Source organism: Cercospora beticola, chromosome 5 (assembly GCF_033473495.1).
Source record: "Cercospora beticola chromosome 5, complete sequence".
Classification (NCBI taxonomy): Eukaryota; Fungi; Ascomycota; class Dothideomycetes; order Mycosphaerellales; family Mycosphaerellaceae; genus Cercospora; species Cercospora beticola.
Window position 1 is genome coordinate 1,006,547 of NC_088939.1, and position 19,413 is coordinate 1,025,959.

At 53.9% G+C, this 19,413-nt stretch overlaps 8 protein-coding genes across 8 annotated transcripts; 4 read left to right on the forward strand and 4 right to left on the reverse strand.

The window, feature by feature from the left end:
- Window positions 1–415: 415 nt before the first annotated feature.
- On the reverse strand, window positions 416–924 carry SMF1 (Manganese transporter smf1; the record flags this gene model as incomplete). Its single annotated transcript, XM_023599824.2, has 3 exons — window positions 416–485; window positions 652–845; window positions 919–924. The coding sequence occupies 3 exons, from the start codon at window positions 922–924 to the stop codon at window positions 416–418; spliced, it is 270 nt and encodes an 89-aa protein (XP_023449433.1).
- A 607-nt stretch (window positions 925–1,531) lies between these two features.
- Window positions 1,532–3,113, reverse strand: RHO25_007644 (uncharacterized protein; the record flags this gene model as incomplete). The annotated part of the gene is made up of 3 exons (XM_023599825.2): window positions 1,532–1,786; window positions 1,849–2,616; window positions 2,673–3,113. 3 exons carry the CDS (start codon window positions 3,111–3,113, stop codon window positions 1,532–1,534), a joined length of 1,464 nt encoding a protein of 487 aa, XP_023449434.1.
- Window positions 3,114–4,830: 1,717 nt separating this feature from the next.
- On the forward strand, window positions 4,831–6,878 carry RHO25_007645 (uncharacterized protein; the record flags this gene model as incomplete). The annotated part of the gene is made up of 2 exons (XM_023599826.2): window positions 4,831–4,988; window positions 5,042–6,878. The coding sequence occupies 2 exons, from the start codon at window positions 4,831–4,833 to the stop codon at window positions 6,876–6,878; spliced, it is 1,995 nt and encodes a 664-aa protein (XP_023449435.1).
- A 641-nt stretch (window positions 6,879–7,519) lies between these two features.
- Window positions 7,520–7,888, reverse strand: RHO25_007646 (uncharacterized protein; the record flags this gene model as incomplete). Its single annotated transcript, XM_065602967.1, has 1 exon — window positions 7,520–7,888. One exon carries the CDS (start codon window positions 7,886–7,888, stop codon window positions 7,520–7,522), a length of 369 nt encoding a protein of 122 aa, XP_065459039.1.
- Window positions 7,889–7,900: 12 nt separating this feature from the next.
- Window positions 7,901–10,724, reverse strand: RPN1 (proteasome regulatory particle base subunit; the record flags this gene model as incomplete). The annotated part of the gene is made up of 2 exons (XM_023599827.2): window positions 7,901–7,924; window positions 7,986–10,724. 2 exons carry the CDS (start codon window positions 10,722–10,724, stop codon window positions 7,901–7,903), a joined length of 2,763 nt encoding a protein of 920 aa, XP_023449436.1.
- A 349-nt stretch (window positions 10,725–11,073) lies between these two features.
- Window positions 11,074–12,472, forward strand: RHO25_007648 (uncharacterized protein; the record flags this gene model as incomplete). Its single annotated transcript, XM_023599828.2, has 3 exons — window positions 11,074–11,136; window positions 11,195–11,339; window positions 11,388–12,472. 3 exons carry the CDS (start codon window positions 11,074–11,076, stop codon window positions 12,470–12,472), a joined length of 1,293 nt encoding a protein of 430 aa, XP_023449437.1.
- A 745-nt stretch (window positions 12,473–13,217) lies between these two features.
- On the forward strand, window positions 13,218–14,777 carry RHO25_007649 (uncharacterized protein; the record flags this gene model as incomplete). The annotated part of the gene is made up of 1 exon (XM_023599830.2): window positions 13,218–14,777. One exon carries the CDS (start codon window positions 13,218–13,220, stop codon window positions 14,775–14,777), a length of 1,560 nt encoding a protein of 519 aa, XP_023449439.1.
- A 681-nt stretch (window positions 14,778–15,458) lies between these two features.
- Window positions 15,459–16,665, forward strand: RHO25_007650 (uncharacterized protein; the record flags this gene model as incomplete). Its single annotated transcript, XM_023599831.2, has 2 exons — window positions 15,459–16,089; window positions 16,421–16,665. The coding sequence occupies 2 exons, from the start codon at window positions 15,459–15,461 to the stop codon at window positions 16,663–16,665; spliced, it is 876 nt and encodes a 291-aa protein (XP_023449440.1).
- Between the last annotated feature and the right edge of the window lie 2,748 nt (window positions 16,666–19,413).

Sequence of the window (19,413 nt, forward strand, 5' to 3'; positions counted from 1 at the left end):
AGCAGAAATATGGTTTCTGCGCGTTCCCAGCTGTCTCATTCTGAATTGCCATATCTTCGGACGACTCGGCACTAGCTGATGAGAGAAATGACTGTTCAGCACAAAAGTGAAATATTTCGTGATCATTTGATGCATGCTACTAACCTGATCGTAGCGTCCAATGCAACGCAATTTTGGTGGTTGTTTGGCGTATCCTCTGCTTGTTCCACAAGCTCGCCACGGCACGTCCATGTCGAGCATCTGCTTCCTCGTCCCTTGAAGGAAGGTGTTCCGTCCTGCAGCGTCCGAACCCTCCTCAGCTTCACTGCAGAGTCTCTTCAAGGCTCGCGCATATGCTTCTCTCGCATTATTCTGGCGCGAGATGTGCGAAACTAGTCTTCAACTATTCGCTTCCACCCACTCAGTCTGCCGTCTTTTACCCAGCCATCTCCGCATCCCCATTCGCCTGCTTATCCTTTGCCGAAATCCATAGGACATTGTTACATCTGCGCGCACCAAACTGTTAGCCTCAAATTCCTCAATTACTGTTTCTCCAAGTTTCTTCTCTCTATTCCCCTCCTCTACCAAATCCGAGCTGCGTCCAATTCCCTTTCTCCCCCGCCCCCCGCCCTCCTCTTCTTTTCACCAAACTTCCCAAAGGAATACACTCACCGAATCAAAACCTGTCCCAAAACCCCACCATCCTGTCCATTCGCCGCTTTTTCTTCCGCACCACTGAGTTGGATATTCATATACGAGTCCACGGAAACCAATCGTCCCGTGTATTCTTGTCCCCATTTGATGCGGACGATGACGTCTTTGTTTACGAGGCCTTGGAGCATCGGGCGAGGGTTGAGGGGGATGAACTGTGCGCGCATTGTGTTAGTTGGGCGTGGATTCGTGGCTGCGATGGAGGATGGGTAAGTGGGGAAGACGAACGCTCATTGTTGCGGTAGTTGTGGCGCGCGGTGCGCGATAGAGTTTTGAGGTTTGTGAGGAGATGGGAGGTGCGGTCGTGTTGGCGCAAAGGGCTGGATGTGAATGCTGTTGAAGTTGCTGGCTGGTGGAGATTTTGGGAGAGTCGGAGCTTGAGATGCGCGAGCGCGCGACAAGTGGGAAGTTGGCCTGAGGCATGAACTTGGGCGTGCCTCAAAACACGACTCGCTCATGATGTCTACACTGTACCCTGCCACGAAGGTCTGCGATAGATTTGGAACATAGGAACTTCGTGGCAACGTTGCATATAGTGCTGCGAGTGTGCTGCAATAACTTCCTTCACATCTTCCAATATATATTAATGGATGAGTACTGGTGAGGCACGAAAGAAGCATCAGAGCAAGCAAGTGGTATCCGCGTACAAAAGTCTATATACTCCTGTGCAATGCTCCCAGCGCAACGCAAAGGGTGCGCCTGTGTCGTCCGTACTCATCCGGCGTGTCATTCATACGAAGCATTTTTGTATTCCCACAGCAATAACCGCGACCGGGTCGCTTCTTTCATCCGAACTCCAGCATCAAGCATCATACAAGTACGAGGAACGAAGTTGAGCTGTTTAACCCTCGAACTCCTTGATGCCCTCGTGGTACTTGCCAGGAATAAGCGCAAGTGGGACAATACCCGACACGTGCATCTCGGGGCCGAAAACGTGGCCGTTCAAGTCGAGCTCCTTGAACACGGCCTTGATGTTCTTGAGACCTTCCTGGTAGTTGGGACCAGCACGACGCACCCAGATCTGGACCTTGTGCTCGTTGAGAAGAGGTGCGACTTCACGGAGTGCGCGGATGACACCCTTGAATGTGCTGGCGACCTGTGCAGGAGTTAGCGCCGGACTTCGGGTAGATATGTTACGGATTTGGCGAGATGACTTACGTTGGTAAAGTTAGCGATACCACCACCGATGAAGAGGACCTTGCCCTCTGGGTGTTGTGGTGCTCGCAGCATGAGGTCGAGGACTGTGCGTGCGTAGTGGAAGGTTTGTGTCTCGGTTGGAGCACCAGAGTACTCTCCGTAGTTGGCGAGCTCACCAGCGAAGCCAGCAGATGCAATGGCATCAGCGTAGACCACGGAGGCACCACCACCAGCGACAAGTGTCCACACACGTCCTTGTGAGTTGAGGATGGTGAGCTTGAGCGAGGCACCGGTCTTTGCGTCCATCTCTGCAATGTATGCCTCCTCTTTGCTCATCTCACGACCGAAAGGAGCGGGGAACTCAAGCGGTGGGCCAGCATCGATCGAGACCTTGCTGGAGCCAGTGTTCGCGACTGGAATACCAAGAGCTGCTGGGGCGCGTGCAACAGCCCACTTGACACCGCACTCAAACTCTGCGGTCTGGTCGATCTTTGCTGCGAGATCGAGGAAGTGGACATCGGCGGAGGTTCCCTCGGCGTTGGGAATGACGACGAGCGGGTTGATTTCGAGGTACGTGAATTGGCAGTCGACGTAGACGGCGTACAGTCGTGAAATGAAGTCAATGAGGACTGGGTGGACACCCTTTGGCACATTAGGGAGGAGCGCCTTGGCGATCTCCTCGTTGCTTGGGTATTCCTTGAGGTCGACTGGAATGAGCAGCTTAGCAGCCTTCTCGTCGACGTCTCCCACATCAACACCACCCTCGTGGTAGAAGAGGATCCAGTCACCCTGCAATTTTGGTTAGACGAAATTGAACAATGGCCAAAGAGCGGATTCCTGCATACCTCACGAGCGGAGTTGATGTTGATGTAGTACTCGGTTTCTTGAGGGTGGGGCACGAAGGGCTCGACGAGAAAATTCCTCAAAGCACCCTCAATGTGCTCGACCTTTTGGATCTTGTTTGCGCGTGCTGCGATCCACTCCTTCGCCTCTGCCCAAGTAGCATTGAGCTTGAGAAGTCCCGACTTGCCTCGTCGCTTGATCAATTGATCTGGCTTTGCGACGAACTTGGCGCCTTGCTGGAGGAGGAATGGGTATTTAGCCTCAGCAGCGTCCAGAACACCGTTGACATCGTCGCCATCGGCAAAAGTTATTGTGGCAAGTTTGGCTGGTGGGTTGTGCGTTGATGAAGGTGGGAGAGGAGTTGGCTTAATGACAGGCGCGCGGGTCAAGTGGTAGTTCAGAATGGCCTTGCCATCTGCTTCTGTGATTGGCTTCGCAGACATTGTGGTGGTGTTCGTGAGATTGTTGTTAAGTGAATTTCTTCAGAAAGCTGTTTCTGGCTTTTGGTAAGCAGGTGTCCGAACAAGACAGCTCCGGGCAGTGAAAAATTGGCGGCGAAGCTGGTCTGATGATCCCCGGACTCCAAGTTGAAACTGCGGGTGACGGTGAGGAAAGCTTAGCGAGAAAGCTGTACAATGGGAAGGCGCCCGCGGGTGAGTTGCGGTGGCAGCTTGGCGCTAGAGGTGTTTCTAGTGCTGCCGCCTGCGAATGTCTTTCTCTCGCCGTGGGTTGTGTGCAGGTTTCAGCTCTTTTTGCGCAGGCTCGCACACTTCCAATTCCTTCTTCGCAGGGAACAGGCCACGGGAAAGTGCGTTCGGGGGACAGATGTGGTGTGGTGTCAAAAAAAGTCCGAAGCGGTGCAGCAGTCAACGGGAATGGGAATCCAGGGCCCAGCTGGAGCTTTAAAAATAAAATCTGACTACGCACCTCGAGGCTGAAGAAGGTCCTGCGGCTGCACTTGCGCTGGAGCGAGTTGCCGGAATTAGATGTGTAGGTGTAATGGAAGGTGTGAGAGGGAGGAGCGAGTGGGAGAGGAATGAAGGACGGTCAGGAAGTCGGACAGGACGACAATGGGCTTCGGGATTGACGGTCTCATCAGCGCTCGACACAGACATGTTGAAGCTCTCCCAGGCGATGAGCTGCGCTAGACGCGGGCGCAAATGCAGGCCCACGCGCAAGCTTCCCGTCGGCGATCGACAATCCAACCCCAGCGCGCACTGTTGACCCTGCGCATGACGCACGCTGGGCCTCCCTACAAAATGTTTTGCCGTGGAGGGCTGCGTTGCAACGGGCGTGGTCGGCTCGCCAGGCGCTGCAGAGCCGCGCCCAATGCGTTCCACGGCGCGCGTGGATGCAGCTGCAATGGAAGCAGATATCAACGCCCGCTCGTTGCTCGCTCGCGTGGAGGGGCAGCACGATGAGAGCCTCAGCAGAAACATGTCCATTCCCCAAAGTTCAGGGCAGCGCATGTTGCCGGAAAGCGAGAACGAGGGCTGGCGGGGCTAAGCCTTGTCGGGCTCGCTCGCGTGTGTGAATTGCTCCGCGTGTTAATTGTGCAAAGGCCCAAAAATGCTGAGTTGAGCACGGATGGTACGATTCTGCAGTTGCTGAGCGGTGGGACCCGCGCGTTCACGAGAACGAGAGGCCTGATGTTGGCGGACCGATGAGATGGCGCGTGTTACGAGAAGTCCAGCGGATCCCCGTCAGCCTCCCACCGGCGTCGGGAGAGGAGCGTTGAAGCCAATATACTTTTGGTGCACGCAGGGATCACCACCAGCTCGACAAAGTCCGACGACAAGAAATCACACCCGCCTGCCCATCTCTCCTTCGCACTCACCGCCGCACCTCCTCCTCCTCCATCTCTCGCACTCACTCTTTCTCTGAGGCACAATACAATCCTCTCCGTGGTAAGTCTGCATTCCCAATTCCCGCCCAGCTGGTCCCCAGAATTTCTGGCGTCAGCTGCCAGAGCTCGAAACTGCCCGCGTTCGGGTTGTTTGAGACTGGCTGCCCTCGTTTCCACCCTCGCAGCGGCAATCGCGATCGCAGACGTGGCAGTTGCAGAGCTGTGGAAGTTGCGAAGTTGAACGTGAACTGACGAAAGCATCCACAGCACTCGATAAATCAGATAGAATTGTCCTTGGCTGAAATCCGCCCACCATGGCCACCACCAATGGCGCAAACGGCGTCAATGGCACACACAAGGACAGCAGCCTGTCCGCCAACGACAACATCCAGCGCTTCGTCGCTCCCAGTAGGCCTCTGAGCCCCACTCCACAGCACACTCTCTTCCACCCCAAGACGAGATGTTTTGTCTAGTAGGTGCAGGAGACCCCAATGGCAGGCAATGGCAATACTGACTCCTCCGCAGCGGCATGCAAACAAAGGCCGTGCAGGGCATGCTCGACTTCGACTTCATCTGCAAGCGCAAGACTCCCTCCGTCGCCGGTATCATCTACACCTTCGGTGGCCAGTTCGTCAGCAAGATGTACTGGGGCACCTCCGAAACTCTCCTCCCTGTCTACCAGCAGGTCTCGGACGCCATGGCCAAGCACAGCGATGTCGACACCGTCGTCAACTTCGCCTCCTCCCGATCCGTCTACCAATCGACCATGGAGCTCATGGAGTTCCCACAAATCAAGTCCATTGCCATCATCGCCGAAGGTGTGCCTGAGCGACGAGCACGTGAGATTCTCCACGTTGCGAAGAAGAAGGGTGTCACAATCATCGGCCCTGCCACCGTTGGTGGTATCAAGCCGGGTGCATTCAAGATCGGAAACACTGGTGGTATGATGGATAACATTGTGGCTTCCAAGCTCTACCGCAAGGGCTCTGTCGGCTACGTCTCCAAGTCTGGAGGTATGTCCAACGAGCTTAACAACATTGTCGCGCAAGAGACCGATGGTGTGTACGAGGGTATTGCTATTGGTGGTGACAGATATCCTGGCACCACTTTCATCGATCACATGCTCCGTTTCGAGGCCGATCCTGAGTGCAAGATCCTGCTCTTGCTCGGTGAAGTCGGTGGTGTGGAGGAGTATCGTGTGATTGAAGCCAAGAAGAACGGCACCATCAAGAAGCCAATCGTCGCCTGGGCCATCGGTACCGTTGCTAGCATGCTCAAGACTGAGGTGCAATTCGGTCACGCTGGTTCGATGGCCAACTCTCAGCTCGAGCAAGCCGCCGTGAAGAACAAGGCCATGAGGGACGCTGGTTTCTTCGTCCCAGAGACCTTCGAGGACCTGCCAAAGGAGCTTTCCAAGGTCTACCAACAGCTCGTCAAGGAAGGCCAAATCAAGCCTGCTCCAGAGCCAGCTGTTCCAAAGATTCCAATCGATTACTCGTGGGCCCAGGAGCTCGGTCTTATCCGTAAGCCAGCTGCCTTCATCTCCACCATTTCCGACGACCGTGGCCAAGAACTCCTGTACGCTGGTATCCCCATCACTGAGGTCTTCAAGGAGGACATCGGTATTGGTGGTGTCATGTCCCTTCTGTGGTTCCGCCGCAGATTGCCCAAATACGCCTCCAAGTTCTTGGAGATGGTTCTCATGCTTACTGCCGATCACGGTCCAGCTGTGTCTGGTGCCATGAACACCATCATCACGACTCGTGCAGGCAAGGATCTCATCTCATCTCTCGTTGCTGGTCTGCTCACAATCGGCTCCCGTTTCGGCGGTGCTCTTGATGGCGCCGCCGAGGAGTTCACTCGCGCTTTCGACAAGGGTCTCTCGCCCCGTGACTTCGTCGACACCATGAGGAAGGAGAACAAGCTGATTCCCGGTATCGGTCACCGTGTCAAGTCACGAAACAACCCTGATCTCCGTGTCTCGCTCGTGAAGGAATACTGCCAACAGAATTTCCCATCCACCAAGCTCCTCGATTACGCTATCGCCGTCGAGACCGTTACCACATCCAAGAAGGACAACCTGATCCTCAACGTTGATGGTTGTGTCGCCGTCTGCTTCGTCGATCTCCTCCGCAACTCCGGTGCATTCTCCAACGAAGAAGCCGAGGACTACCTCAAGATGGGTGTTCTCAACGGTCTCTTCGTGCTCGGTCGCTCCATCGGTCTGATTGCTCACTTCCTCGACCAGAAGCGTCTGCGTAGCGGTCTCTACAGACATCCTTGGGATGACATCACTTACATGCTCCCAGAGCTTGGAAAGGGTGCTCCAGGTAACGAGGGCCGTGTCGAGGTTTCTTTGTAAGAGCTGGGATAGCAGTCATGACACGATACACACCTTTTACGAGTTTGCTTTACACTTTAGCGAAGAGAGAAAAAGGGAGGCGTTCACAATTTCTTGTTAATGGAATGGGCTATGGGTCACGCGTTGCGATGCATGCACGACGGAAGAGACCAGTCTTGTGCTTTGTATGGCTTGCAAGCTGTGCATTGTAGATATACCAAATAGATCTGCCACGAGAATGTGGCCCAGAGAAAAAGATTACTTGCACGCAAACTGTCCGAGACTTTCGGATCGCATTCTCAACCATGTTTCTTTGCTCTTAATCTGTATCGGCTTCTGTCCCTCGCGTTCTAGAGGCAATTCACCGTGCATGAGTGCACTCTTCGGGATTACTGTAGAATCCCGATAGACCGGGATCCGCGCATATCCCATGTCTCGGCGGAGAGCCGAGAAAGATGAAGTCATGACATACCATCGGATAGTGAAATGTAGGAAGGAGAAAGGACTGCCAATGATACAATATACCATACAACATCACTATTGTACTCATCTATGCCTATACGAATGTGAATACCAACGTGGATGCATGAGGGAAAGGTGCAGACCAAGTAAGTAATCGAAGAAGCGCAGAGAGAGAAAGACAGATCAGCAAGCCAGCCAATCTAATCCCGATGCCCATTCATATCATCATGACCATCATCTTCTGTCTTCTTCTCCTTCTTCTCTTTCAACTCTAGTCGTATACGTTCATGCCACTCTTGACTTTTCAGCATTTCCACAATAACCGAGTCCCATCGCCATCCAGCAAGACGGTCATCAAAGTGATTTCTCAACCTCACGACATTACCGCCAAATGCTCTGTAGACTTCATCGCGAGTTACAGGACGCTCTTCGTCTTTGTAAGCCGCAGCGACAGCCTGCCATGGATCTGGGGCTTCCATGAGTGAGTGGACGAATCTGTAAGCTTCGGCGAGACGACTCGTGCCCTTGTTGCTTGGGATCGTTTCAAGAAAGCGAACAAGGTTTTGCATTGGTAGCGTGTTCTACGGCGCTTCCCAATCCGGGTTCTGTGTGAAGTTGTCAGTGATGTGTTTGAATTGGGAAATAATGCTGGGAGAATGTGCTCACCTTCTTCACTATGCATACACCCTCCAATGTGTTCGCGACTGAGATCCATTCCTCGTCTTCGAGCTCTGCGCGCTCGCCGTGTCCAAGCAGTACGGGTGTTGATTGTGTCTGCCAGCCGGTGATTGTCTTCGGTCGTCCTGCTTGTCCAACAACATCGACTGCCTGACCCACACGAACGTTGAGCTGTACGGGCTTGAGGTCCTCGTCGAGTGTAATGAGGAAGCGAGGGTTCATAGCAATAGCTAGATGGTACAGCAGGTAGTGGTGCTCGCCCAGAATGAATGCTTTCGGGTTCTCGATGAGTGAAATGGCAACGGTGAGCAGACCAGCGGCCGAGACTCTTGAGAGGACAGTTCGGTCTGTGTGGAAGGGGCTGATGGACAGTGTTCCCTTGCCCATGTGCAGCAGACCTTGCGCAATTCTGACCATGAACAGCGCACTTGGATCTCGGTGGTAATATGATGCAAGCTGTCGGAGAAGCTGTGCGAGACGAGCATTGTTTGTGCCAGCACCAACCATGCCCATGGCGAAGATTGCGTTGACTGCAACATCAACGTCGTTGTCATGTGAGTACCGAGAGAGGGTGTCATAGATCTTCATCTGAGGATTCGACACGCTGATGAGACCCATCGCAAGAGGCACAGCTTTCCGTATGTTAGGCTCACCGTAGTGCATCAAGTGACCGAACTGTCGGAGGACCATCTCCTGGCCAATGTCTTCGCCCATGGCCACTAGAGCCAGACCGAGCACAGCATATGCCTGGACCAGTTGTTCACCGGCAATATCCTTCTTCTCGTCGCCCTCTTTCTTCTCTTCCTCTTTGTCCTCATCATCCTTGTCATCCTTGTCCTCGATGTGCTCGTTGCAAATGTGGAGAAGTTGTTGCAACTTGAGCACAGCACCGGTGCCTGCCCATGCGCACATCTCGATGAGCACGGATGCAGGCTTGGACATCGGGTGATCGATAGCCTTCAGTGTCTCAAGAATGACATCGACCTCTTCCTGCTGTCCGAAGTACAACACTGCAAGGCCTAATGTCATGAAGCGCGTCCACTTGTCCTTGAGCTGCTTGTTACGATCTTCATCAAGGAAAGTCTCGATAATAGCTTCGCTGACATCCGAGTGCGCTGTGCCGACAAATACGAGGCCCAGAGACAGCGCCGCACTCGCAGACAACTGCATCTCCAACCCAGTGTCTCTAACGAGAGGAAGGAGGACTTCGAGAACTCCCTCGTTGTTTGAGCCTGCGTATGCCAGGCCCAGACCGAGGATGCGAGCAACCTTGTCGGCGACAGTCTTGCCCTCAAAGTCTCCCAGGAGTGCGAGAGTTGGATCGCCTTCAACCTTCACGCCTGCATTCATGACGCCCATGGCCAATGCCGCACCGGCCTTGATCTTATCCTCAGAGACGTATGTATATGCGTCAATCTTGTCGAGACCGAGCTCAACATCCCACAGGAGAAGTAGACCGGCAGATGCTGCAGCTGAAAGCATTCCCTCCTCTTTCACCTTCCACACCCAGCTCTGCTTGACACCACCTTCCACCAGCATCAGCTTATCTTCGCCGAAACCAGCGTTAACAAAAGCGTTGACAAATGTTGACGCAAGGTTGTGCCGCGCTGAATCTGTGTTGGTCAAGCCTGCGGTGCGATTCGACTCCAGGTGTGACTTGTAGATGTCCTCCGGTACCTTCGGATCCAATACGTTCAACTCTTTCGCCAAAGATTTGTAATAGGTAGGCAAACGTGTGTTGTTCAAGCACTCTTGCAGCTCCTCATCCCCGGCGTCTTCTCCTTCTAGCTCGATCGATATCCGCTGTCGGGCAAGAAGGAAAGCGAGTTGACGCTTTGTGGTCTTGTCGGGCGCAGAGTTGAAATCGGATTTGATGAGCTCAAGATCGTTGAGCTTGATCGCTAATGAGATGGCTTGCGTGTATTGTTTGTACTGCAAGTAGACATCGTGTGCAGTGCGAAGGAAGCGATCGTTGTCAGGATATGTGAGGAGCGGCACCATCGATGCCATGTACAGGCACACGCGGCTGTACGTGTTCTCGTCGAGATGCTCTTTGATATGCTCGATCATTTCGAGCTCGGAGAGAATGTCGACGGCGTCGGCTTCGGCATTGTGCTTGAGGAAGAAGGGCACGAGCGTCAGCGCCAAAGATGTGATGTCCTCGGAATCTTTCTCCTCCTGCTGTCGGACTTCGTACTCTTGCCCGATCTCTAGCGCGAGATGGCGCATGTACTCGTGGCCCCATGAGCCGATGTCTGTGCCAGGCGCGAGCAGTCGGTACTTCAAGGTGTCCCGTCGATCCTCGTCATCGGAATATGTCATGCCCAATACGGACAGTGTGTCGGCGAGTGAGTCCTTTTCGGGGCTCTTTGGCCACTTCTCGTATGCTTCGGTGAGCTTCTCGTAATGTGGTCGGAGGAACTTGAGCGGCTTTGGCACGGCTGTCATCGAACTGGTCGATGTCTTGATGCTCGTCTTGATGGCTTCAAGTGCCGCGGAGTACAGCGATGAGTCGGACTCTGTTAGTCGCTCCACGAGCATGTCCAGCTCATCCTTGAGCTTCTGGTCTTCTTCGCTCAACTCCTCTGGCGGCAAATCGAGGTCGTTGTCCTTCTTGCCATCCTTGCCATTTGCCTTGGCGCCATTGACGCCGTTGGCCTGTTTGCCATCTTCAGCCTTTCCCTTGCCCTTGTCGACGGCCTTGGGCTTCTCCGCCTCCTTCGCCATCTCTGACGATCACGAGAGCTCGGGTGTGTTGATAGTGTTGTCGCTGCTCGATGGTGAGACGGACGATCGATCCGGCGGGCTGATACAAGTGGCAATCAAGAGAGCTATCTGCGGGCGCTCTCAGTGAAGATGTGTTGATTGATGGGGAGGTTTAGTGGAAGTCGATGTTGTCAACGCGTCTGGTCGTCGCCTGAGCCCAAGTGCTTAGTTACAGCAGCAGCAGCTTCGATGGCGCGGCTTGTTCGGGAAGGTGTGGCGGCTCCCGGACAACGACATCACCGCAATTTTCTGGCCGCTGTCACATGTAAATGCAGTGGCCATCTCGAACTTCACAACACAGAGTGGCACGATGAAGCTCGATACTGGCGCACTACGATATTTGTCCAGCGAAGACTGGCGCGTGCTTGCTGCAGTAGGTGCACTTTCTTCAAGTTTCATATTGCAAGTTCGTACTGAGAAAAAGTGTGTAGTTTGAGCAAGGGAGCAAGAATCATGAAGTCGTTCCCACACCACTGATCCAGTCGATTTCTGGACTCAGAGGCGGTAGTGGTATACACAAGAACATTTCCAATCTCGCCAAAGCCGGTCTCATCGCCAAAGTGAAGAACGCAAGATGTATGGCCCTCCTCACCTGTCCCGCGACCCATGACTGACACCATTCAGATGATGGCTACCGACTCACTTATGGCGGCCTCGATTACCTCGCACTCAACGCGCATCGAAGATCAAATGTCATCTTTTCACTTGGCAATCAGATCGGTGTTGGCAAGGAGTCAGACATCTACATCACAGCATCACCGGAGGGCCGCCAGCAAGTCCTCAAGCTGCATCGACTAGGACGCATCTCGTTTCGAACAGTCAAAGCGAATCGTGACTATCTTCGCAAAACTGGCAACTCAGGCACGGGAGATTGGAAGTATCTCTCTCGCCTGGCGGCACACAAGGAGTATGAATTCATGAGAGTACTTCACCGGGAAGGCTTCCCGGTGCCAGAGCCGCTGGCATGGAGCCGCCACACTGTTGTCATGGAGTTCATCGACTCCTTCCCACTCCGCATGGTGGACGAAGTCGGCGATCCCGGCAAGCTGTACGCCGAGCTTATGGACTTGATCGTACGACTCGCGCAGCGAGGCCTGATTCACGGTGACTTCAACGAGTTCAACATCCTGATCAAGGAGAAGCCCAAAGCGGACGGATCAGTACAGGTAATCCCAATCTTGATTGACTTTCCACAAACAGTCAGCACAAATCACGCAAATGCGCAGTACTACTTCGATCGGGATGTGGCTTGCGTGAAGAGATATTTCGAGCGACGATTCAAGTACACAAGTGATGCGAAGGGACCCTTCCTGAAGGACGCGGTGAAGGACGTCGATCCAGAGAAGAGGCTAGATATTGAGGTGGAAGCTAGTGGGTTCTCCAAGAAGATGATGAAGGAGAGTGAGAGGTTTCTCGATGGCACGCAGGCTGAAGCAGCTGACGAGGCCCAAGATGAAAATGGAGATGAGGATGAAGCGAGCGACAGTGAGGCTGAAGACGGCGAAGATGCAGATGTCGCACACGATGCAGATGAAGAAAATCCTGAGCTGGAGTCAAGGTTGGAGGGACTGGCACTCGAGGACGAGGCTGCTATGCGATCTCGTAATCTGGCAGACTTTGGTCTACAGCCCATAGAGCTCTCTCACGAGCCCGATGTGGTAGCGGAGAAAGTGCGCACGAAGAAGAAAGCTACAGGATGGGCGATATGAGCAGGCCGAACGAAATTGGCAGAGGTCGCGGAAAAACGAGCATTACATGCCAACCGTGCTGAGGAGGCTGAGGCGTGGCGCGCTATGGCTTCACTTGGTCTGGTCATTCAATTGACGGTCCTGTGTCATCCAGCTCGACAATTGGCAAGGGTGAAGCATATTGCAGCTTCTAAGGAAGACTATCAGCTCATTGAAGCGAACGTGGTCGCTGCTCGCCCCTCATAGGATGAAGTCGAATCGCTTCAGGCACTGATACCCCCATATTCTCGCGACAATTTCGCCCAATGCAGGCATCAACGCCTCTAAACGCCTTCGTCCCTCTGCAAAATGTCCATGGCAGGCCTTCGAACGTGCTGCTCCAGTCGACGCTGGAGTCAAATGGCTCTTCAAAGATGTAGGCTCGCTGCTGTCTGATGTCCTGGGCAACCGCCGCGAGTCGCTCCTTGAGACAGTCTCGGGAACCTGCACGCGAAGACAATGCGTGAAGCATGATCGAATTACGGCTCTCAGCACCAACAGTGCCGGGTCAGAGTGTTTACGCGTGTCCTCGGTCTTCAGATTGCCCGCTGCAGCGTTTGCACTTGCCTTGTGTGACGCAAGGCTGCCTGCCGCAGGCACCCCTGGAAAACGCGCTAAGTTGCTGCTCCAAACTGTCGCGCGAGAAAAACAACCGCACCGTCAAACACGACAACAGAACAAAGAACCGTCAATATCCACCATCCCTGAGACACAGAATCACGGCGACATGGATAACACGGTCAATGCGGTCAGCACGACGCTGCATCACGTCCTCTTCTTCCTCTACAGAAACAAGCCGCAAGACGACAGCAGCTCACCCACCGACTCGACCCCATCAAACGCCGGCCACGAAATGTCGAACGGAACCTCTGTCAGCAATGGTCCAGGCTCCACCCCAACTACTCGTGCTTCAACGCCGGCGAGTGGCGCTTCTGATCGAGCCACCTCGAAGGGCAACGCCTCGCCACTGAAAGCAGATGCGCCGGATTTCGTGCCTCGCACTGTTGCCCAACCACTGTTCGAGTTACGAGCCAGTGCAGGCAAAGGTCTCGGCGTCTTCGCATGTCAGTACATCCCTCGCGGCACTCGAATCATCTGCGAGAAGCCTCTCCTTGAGATCGCTCAGGGCAATCTCGACCTCGCCTACCACGAGTACCTTCGCCTCTCGCCCACCAAGAAGGCCGCGTTCGATGCGCTGCACAGCTTTTTGCCGCCTCATCTCGATGCCGAGCACGCAGCCAGAGTCTGCGCGCTCCATCGCCAGATTCGCGAGGCAGACTTGGAGCAGTACCTGTCCGAGCACGTCCGTGTGATCTCCATCTTCGCTTGCAACACCTTCATACTCGCCAATGGCAACCTGGGAGTCTTCGAAGTTTCATCGCGCTTGAATCACTCGTGCGTTCCCAACGTACACCATACCAACAACCCAGTTCTTGGTAAGCAGACCGTACAAGCTGTGCGCGACATCAAGCCTGGTGAAGAACTTCAGGTGAATTACCTGGGCGCAGGAGCTGGGTATGAGATGCAGCATCTCCGTCTACCGAAACTCTACGATCTATACGGATTCCACTGCACTTGCGTTGCTTGCTCTGACCCCACTGGCATGTCTGATCAGAGACGCGAGCTCCTCAACGGTATCTTCTGGGGCTTGAATGAGTACATGCATGGTACGGCTCCTGACGGACGCTTCGTCCCCGCCTCGCCAGCCATGGCCCTGGTCCAGGCTGAGGACGGGATTCGCTTCATGATTGAGGAGCAGCTTCTATGCACTCAACTCATGAAGGCTTACCGCTTCGCTTCGACTACTGCACTCGCGGTTGGCAATTACGAGAGCGCACTCGAGTATGCCTTCAACGAGGGAGAAGTGGAGTACAACGTGTTGGGCGTTGAAGTAGATGACCTTTGGAGCATCAACATGGCCGCCAAGCAGTGGATCGAGAAGGTCTACACGACCGCGAGGGGCGCTGGCCATTGCTTCGAGGCGGCCTTCTTGCAAACTTTGTCGGGGTATGCTCAGAGAGCCGTTCGGTCTCTGGAGCGCAATTTGAGCGGACATCGTGGCCTCAACAAGAAGAAGAGCAAGAAGAACTTCAAGCATGCACAGAAGAAGAGTGTCCCTCATGCCGGAGAGCAGGGCCCTACCCTCACCGAGAAGGGCACCAACTATGCACAGAAGAAGAGCAACACTCATGCACAGAAGAAGCAGAACGGCTCCCCACGCAAGCAGGCTACTCAGGATGAGAATGTCGCGCCAAAAGGAGCTGCCAGCGAGGGCTTCAAGGACTAATCTGCATATGTTTGTGCATTGCTTCTCTGTGTTTGAGGGTGCTTGGGTACGGCGTTTTTGATAACAACGGGTTTGGCGGTACATTGACTTCTGTCTGGCGGACGGGCGCAACGCATGCGTAAGTCGCAATGGGCAACGAAACGCAGGAGTTTGTAAAAGAGATTGCTTTGCAGCGTACAATAAATAATAACAATGCCATGGACACGCAAAAATGGGCAAGTCGAACTTCATCTTCGTCAGTCAGTATTCTCTTCTCCACCAAGTGACGATTTCTTTGTCGGCTGAATCAAAGATCGACTAAAGCCTCGCTAATCTGACGCCAATCGGAGCTTGTGCCTAGTCAATGCGCGTCGCGTCGTCATAGACGCCAAATACTGGACGAGCTTCACAATGGAACATGACCTCAATCTGTCGTTTACATTTGGCCCAATTCACTTTCGCATATCCTCTTCTACTCGCTCTGCAGACTCGTCATCAGAAGACATCAATTCCTGCAAACGCTATCCTCAAGATCTCGCTCGCATCCATACTCGAACTTCATCAGTCAATACAGCAGCCACCATAGCTTCCAAGCAGCTCAATCGTCTCTCTCACCATTTACGCAGCCTATCGGGCACTACAGCTTCCACACCTTACACATCACCCACCCGAAACACCAGCAACGGCTGGTTTCGACGAAGCATGGCCACCACCGCCAACCCTAACAGCCCGCCCACGAGCGAAGCACCATGGAAGAAGCTGTTCCACTCACACTTAAGCAAGATGGACTCACCAGAGTTTGTCTTTAGCAGTCTCACACCCTCCACTCGCTCCGAATCCCGCGATGGCAAGACACCAGTCCCTTACGTCCCACGAGCCCGCTTCTGCATCTTCCGTGCTTTCTGGGCCGAGCTCCCAGACAACAAACACAACACCGCAGAGAAGAACGATAGAGTCTATGAATCCGATCTTCCATGCTTCACCACCGATGTTCGAATGCAAAAGCTTTTTGAGATCTTCGCATCGAGTGCGGGGAAGGCGGACGATGAGAGCTTGGTGCAGGGAAGTGGTGGTGGGGGTCCTTGTGAGGCGGTGTGGTGGGTTAAGCTGCCAGATGAGGGTATTATGATGCAGTGGAGAATCAAGGGAGAGGCATATGTGGTTGCGAGTCAGGATATTGATACCGTGGGAGAGGAGCAGACGAGTGGGGTGAAAACTGTGAAGAGTGAGTTGGGGAGGAGAATGAGGGTCGTCAAGGAGGATGGCGTGGAGGGATGGAGTTGGGCGAAGGAGATCAGAGGACATTTTGGAAATATGAGTCCTGGTATGAGAGGTGAGTTTGTGCTGTTTTCTTCAACGTCCTGCGTGTCTGGGCGACGGGGCGAGTTGGCCGTCCTACAAGCAAGCTGCCCACCAACTACTGCTGGGGTGATTGTGGAAGGTGTGGTTTTCTGCGCAAGCAGAGAGCAAGTTCACCTTCGCCCAAGAATAGCGCAATGCACGACATCGAAAGCGATCAAACATGATCATTGGGCCGCTGTGCAGAAGCTGCCGCTGCGCACGAGCATTTTGGTTGTTGCATGCAAGCCACGACTCATGAAGCAACGCTAGCATTAATCCTCATCTTCGAAGAGCACCTCAGCTGACCACAAATTTGCGCACAGGCAGCTTTCAGAACCCGCCACCAGGTCAGCAGGTCGATAAGCCATACGATGAGAAGAAGCACCAAATCGGTGAAAAAGTCGAAGACCTGGACCACCCAGTTGCGAGAGAGAACTTTCGTGTTGTGGTGATTAAGCCAGAGGAAGTGGAGAGTGTTGATCTGAGTGATCCAAAGAAGGGAAGGCGAGAGGTTTACAAGTTTAACCACCAAGATGGCACGTGGTCACATGAGACGTGTTGGCCATGATAGTTGCAAGTTGCAGTGCATCGCATTTACTTGGCAATTTTTCGTATTGAAGCTCACAGTGGGTGCTTGAGGCCGAGCAAGATGAGATATAGAGACGACCAGATGTACAGATGAATGTCAAGCATGATGTGAACGAAGATTTGGAATACAGTACAAGACGGCTCTGCTGACGACAACGAAGTCGCCCGACCAAAGAACCCGAATGCCAAGTTTCGTCAATGGTTCGATCGCCGTCTCCCCAACACATAGCAGTGTAGGCGACCAGCTTCCCAATAATCCACAACTCCCAACGATCCAAAGCAAGCATACGCACGCGAAAGCATTCCCATGTCTCTGTAGTATACAATCAGGAATTCTGCGATTACCCAATCCAGACACAACCGCTTCGTCTCGTATGCACGCTCTCTTGGCTTGACCCGGGATCTGGCTGTCGTGTAACACACCGAAACCACTGACGCGGGATTTCTACTACTGTGTGCTGTGCTGTGGCGTGGTTGGAGGTAATTTATCTCGCCAAAGGGTTGGAGGGCTGAAGAAGAAAGGCTACAGGGATGTTTGTTAGGTGATGCATAGATAAAGTGGGACAGGATGGGTTTCGTGGAACGGGAAGTATTTGTCAATGATGGCTTCGCTGTTGTACAGAGATGCGGGAGTTGAGGCAGGGGACTTGGGATCTTGACACCTTGAGGTAAGATGTGGTAATAAATGATAAATAAGTGAGTGCTCTTTGCTGTTGTTGGCGCGGGGGTCAGAGTGGGCTACGCAAAGACGTGACTTGTTTGGGCTTATGATGGGGAAGATGTGTATCCGTGGATTCATGAATCCCAGGTGCGGGCATCGTGAGGCATATACGCATGGTAGCATCTATAAAATGCTTGGCTGTTACGACGATGAGATGCGCGATCGGAAGGAATAGATGAATTCGGGAGTATGGCCGTCTGTCCCGTCGGAAGTTCTTCCTATTCTCTCGGGTTTCTATTGTACTTTGTGTGGTACATGACTACACACGTGCGCTTTCCTGCGCACAACACACTGCAGTGATGAGAAGGATTGCTGCCGTCGGGAGGCACAGCGTGGGCTGGGGGGTTAGTGGTGACGATCAGAAGCTGATGAGGAGAACTGAGCTCTGCTGTGGTTTACTTGTGGAAATGCATTGAGACCCGCGAGTCCAATGCGGGCAAGTTTGATCACCTAGTTTTTGATGTGTGTTCTTGCATACAGTAGAGTAGGCAGTTTCAGCTCACAGGCAAGGACTGGAGAGCAGCTGGTCTATCCGGTGCTTGCGGCGATTCGTGGTACATGCGCCATTATGGAAAGTTCTATGAAAATTCCTGATCGACAGAGAGTCACATCATTTGCTCATTTCCGCTGTGCAGAAGAGAGGTGATCGCCAGCCAGGGCGCTTTCTCGCCGAGGAAGAAGTATTCAAATCAAAACGCGGGCTGTGCCGCGATGGTAAATTGTCGTTGTTGTAAATGACTTGCGTGGTATACAGTAGGGGCCAAGAGGGAGCGCATGTCTTGCCGTAATAGTCCTTGTCAAAGGATGTCGACGCCTGTCAGGCCGATGCTGCAAGGTGGAGGAGCAGGACGTCGTGTCAACTCCCTGTTCGCCAGCGCCCTGATCTTGTGCGGCGTAGCGGCGACGATCTCCAGCACGTGGATGTTGATCCACGAAATAGTGCTAGGCCGCGGCATTTCTGAATCGCAGTGCTCATTCCACGTTGGTGAATTGCTGCGAATCCTGCAATACATGGCAGGCGCTTCGGACGGGCCTGCTGGTAGTCCATGCCAACTGCAGTGTCTGGTTCAGGCGCGTGCGGAAGCAGGAAACAGGCGCGGATGGATGTGGCATTGTCTAGACACAGGTCTCTTGAGCAATGCACTGCGGGGAGGCTAGGCTCGGCAAGACAGCGGCATCGCGCCATTCTGGACAAGCGTATTGGATTGATTCAGTATGTCTTGGACCTGTTGTATACGGTAAATGCTCTAATTCGACCCTTGCTCGATGCTATGGAAGACGGCAGCTGCAAAACACAGACGTGGCAGCAGTGGATGTGCTCTTTGTGTATCAGCCCAGCACGCTGGTCTTTCAAATGGTCATCAAAGCAAGGAGGCCTCGCGGTGATCAGTGATATCAGGCTTGGTACGGCGCAGCGGAACAGCGGAACCACAAAGGCACGGTCGCAGGCGCAAACCTTACTGTGTGCGGACGGACAGAATCCTTCCCTCCCATCATCACCAGATCTGTGCCACAGCGAGGGCACGGCTTGTTGCGAGTGCGGCACAGCAAGCTGCAGCGAGTAGCATCACATCGGTGCCGGGCGGTGCATCCTGCAGCGACGACGACGACGCACTGCACGCACGCACGCAGGCATCGGCCCACCGTGGACACGCTCGTGTTCTGCGGGATTCCGCGCTGGACCACTCGTCTCTCGCGCAGCCGACTGGGCCAATCCGCTCGCTGGTCGCCGATCGCTGCATTGGCGCGCTTCACCTCTCTCCGCAGAAACGAGGCGTGCGTTGGCTTTACTCACTTCCTCCCGCTGCTGCTTCCTTTCTACCTCGCACCCATCCACCACCACGCCCATCGCCATCTTCATCGCCTTTGTATACTTTCCACGCCCACAGCAACAGGGCCTTTGCACCACGACACTTGACGTCGCTTTGGAAAACTCTGATCCGCTTTTCGGCTGCCAGGTGCCGCCAGATCGCGGTTCCCGATCCGACCACTGGACTCATCGGCCGT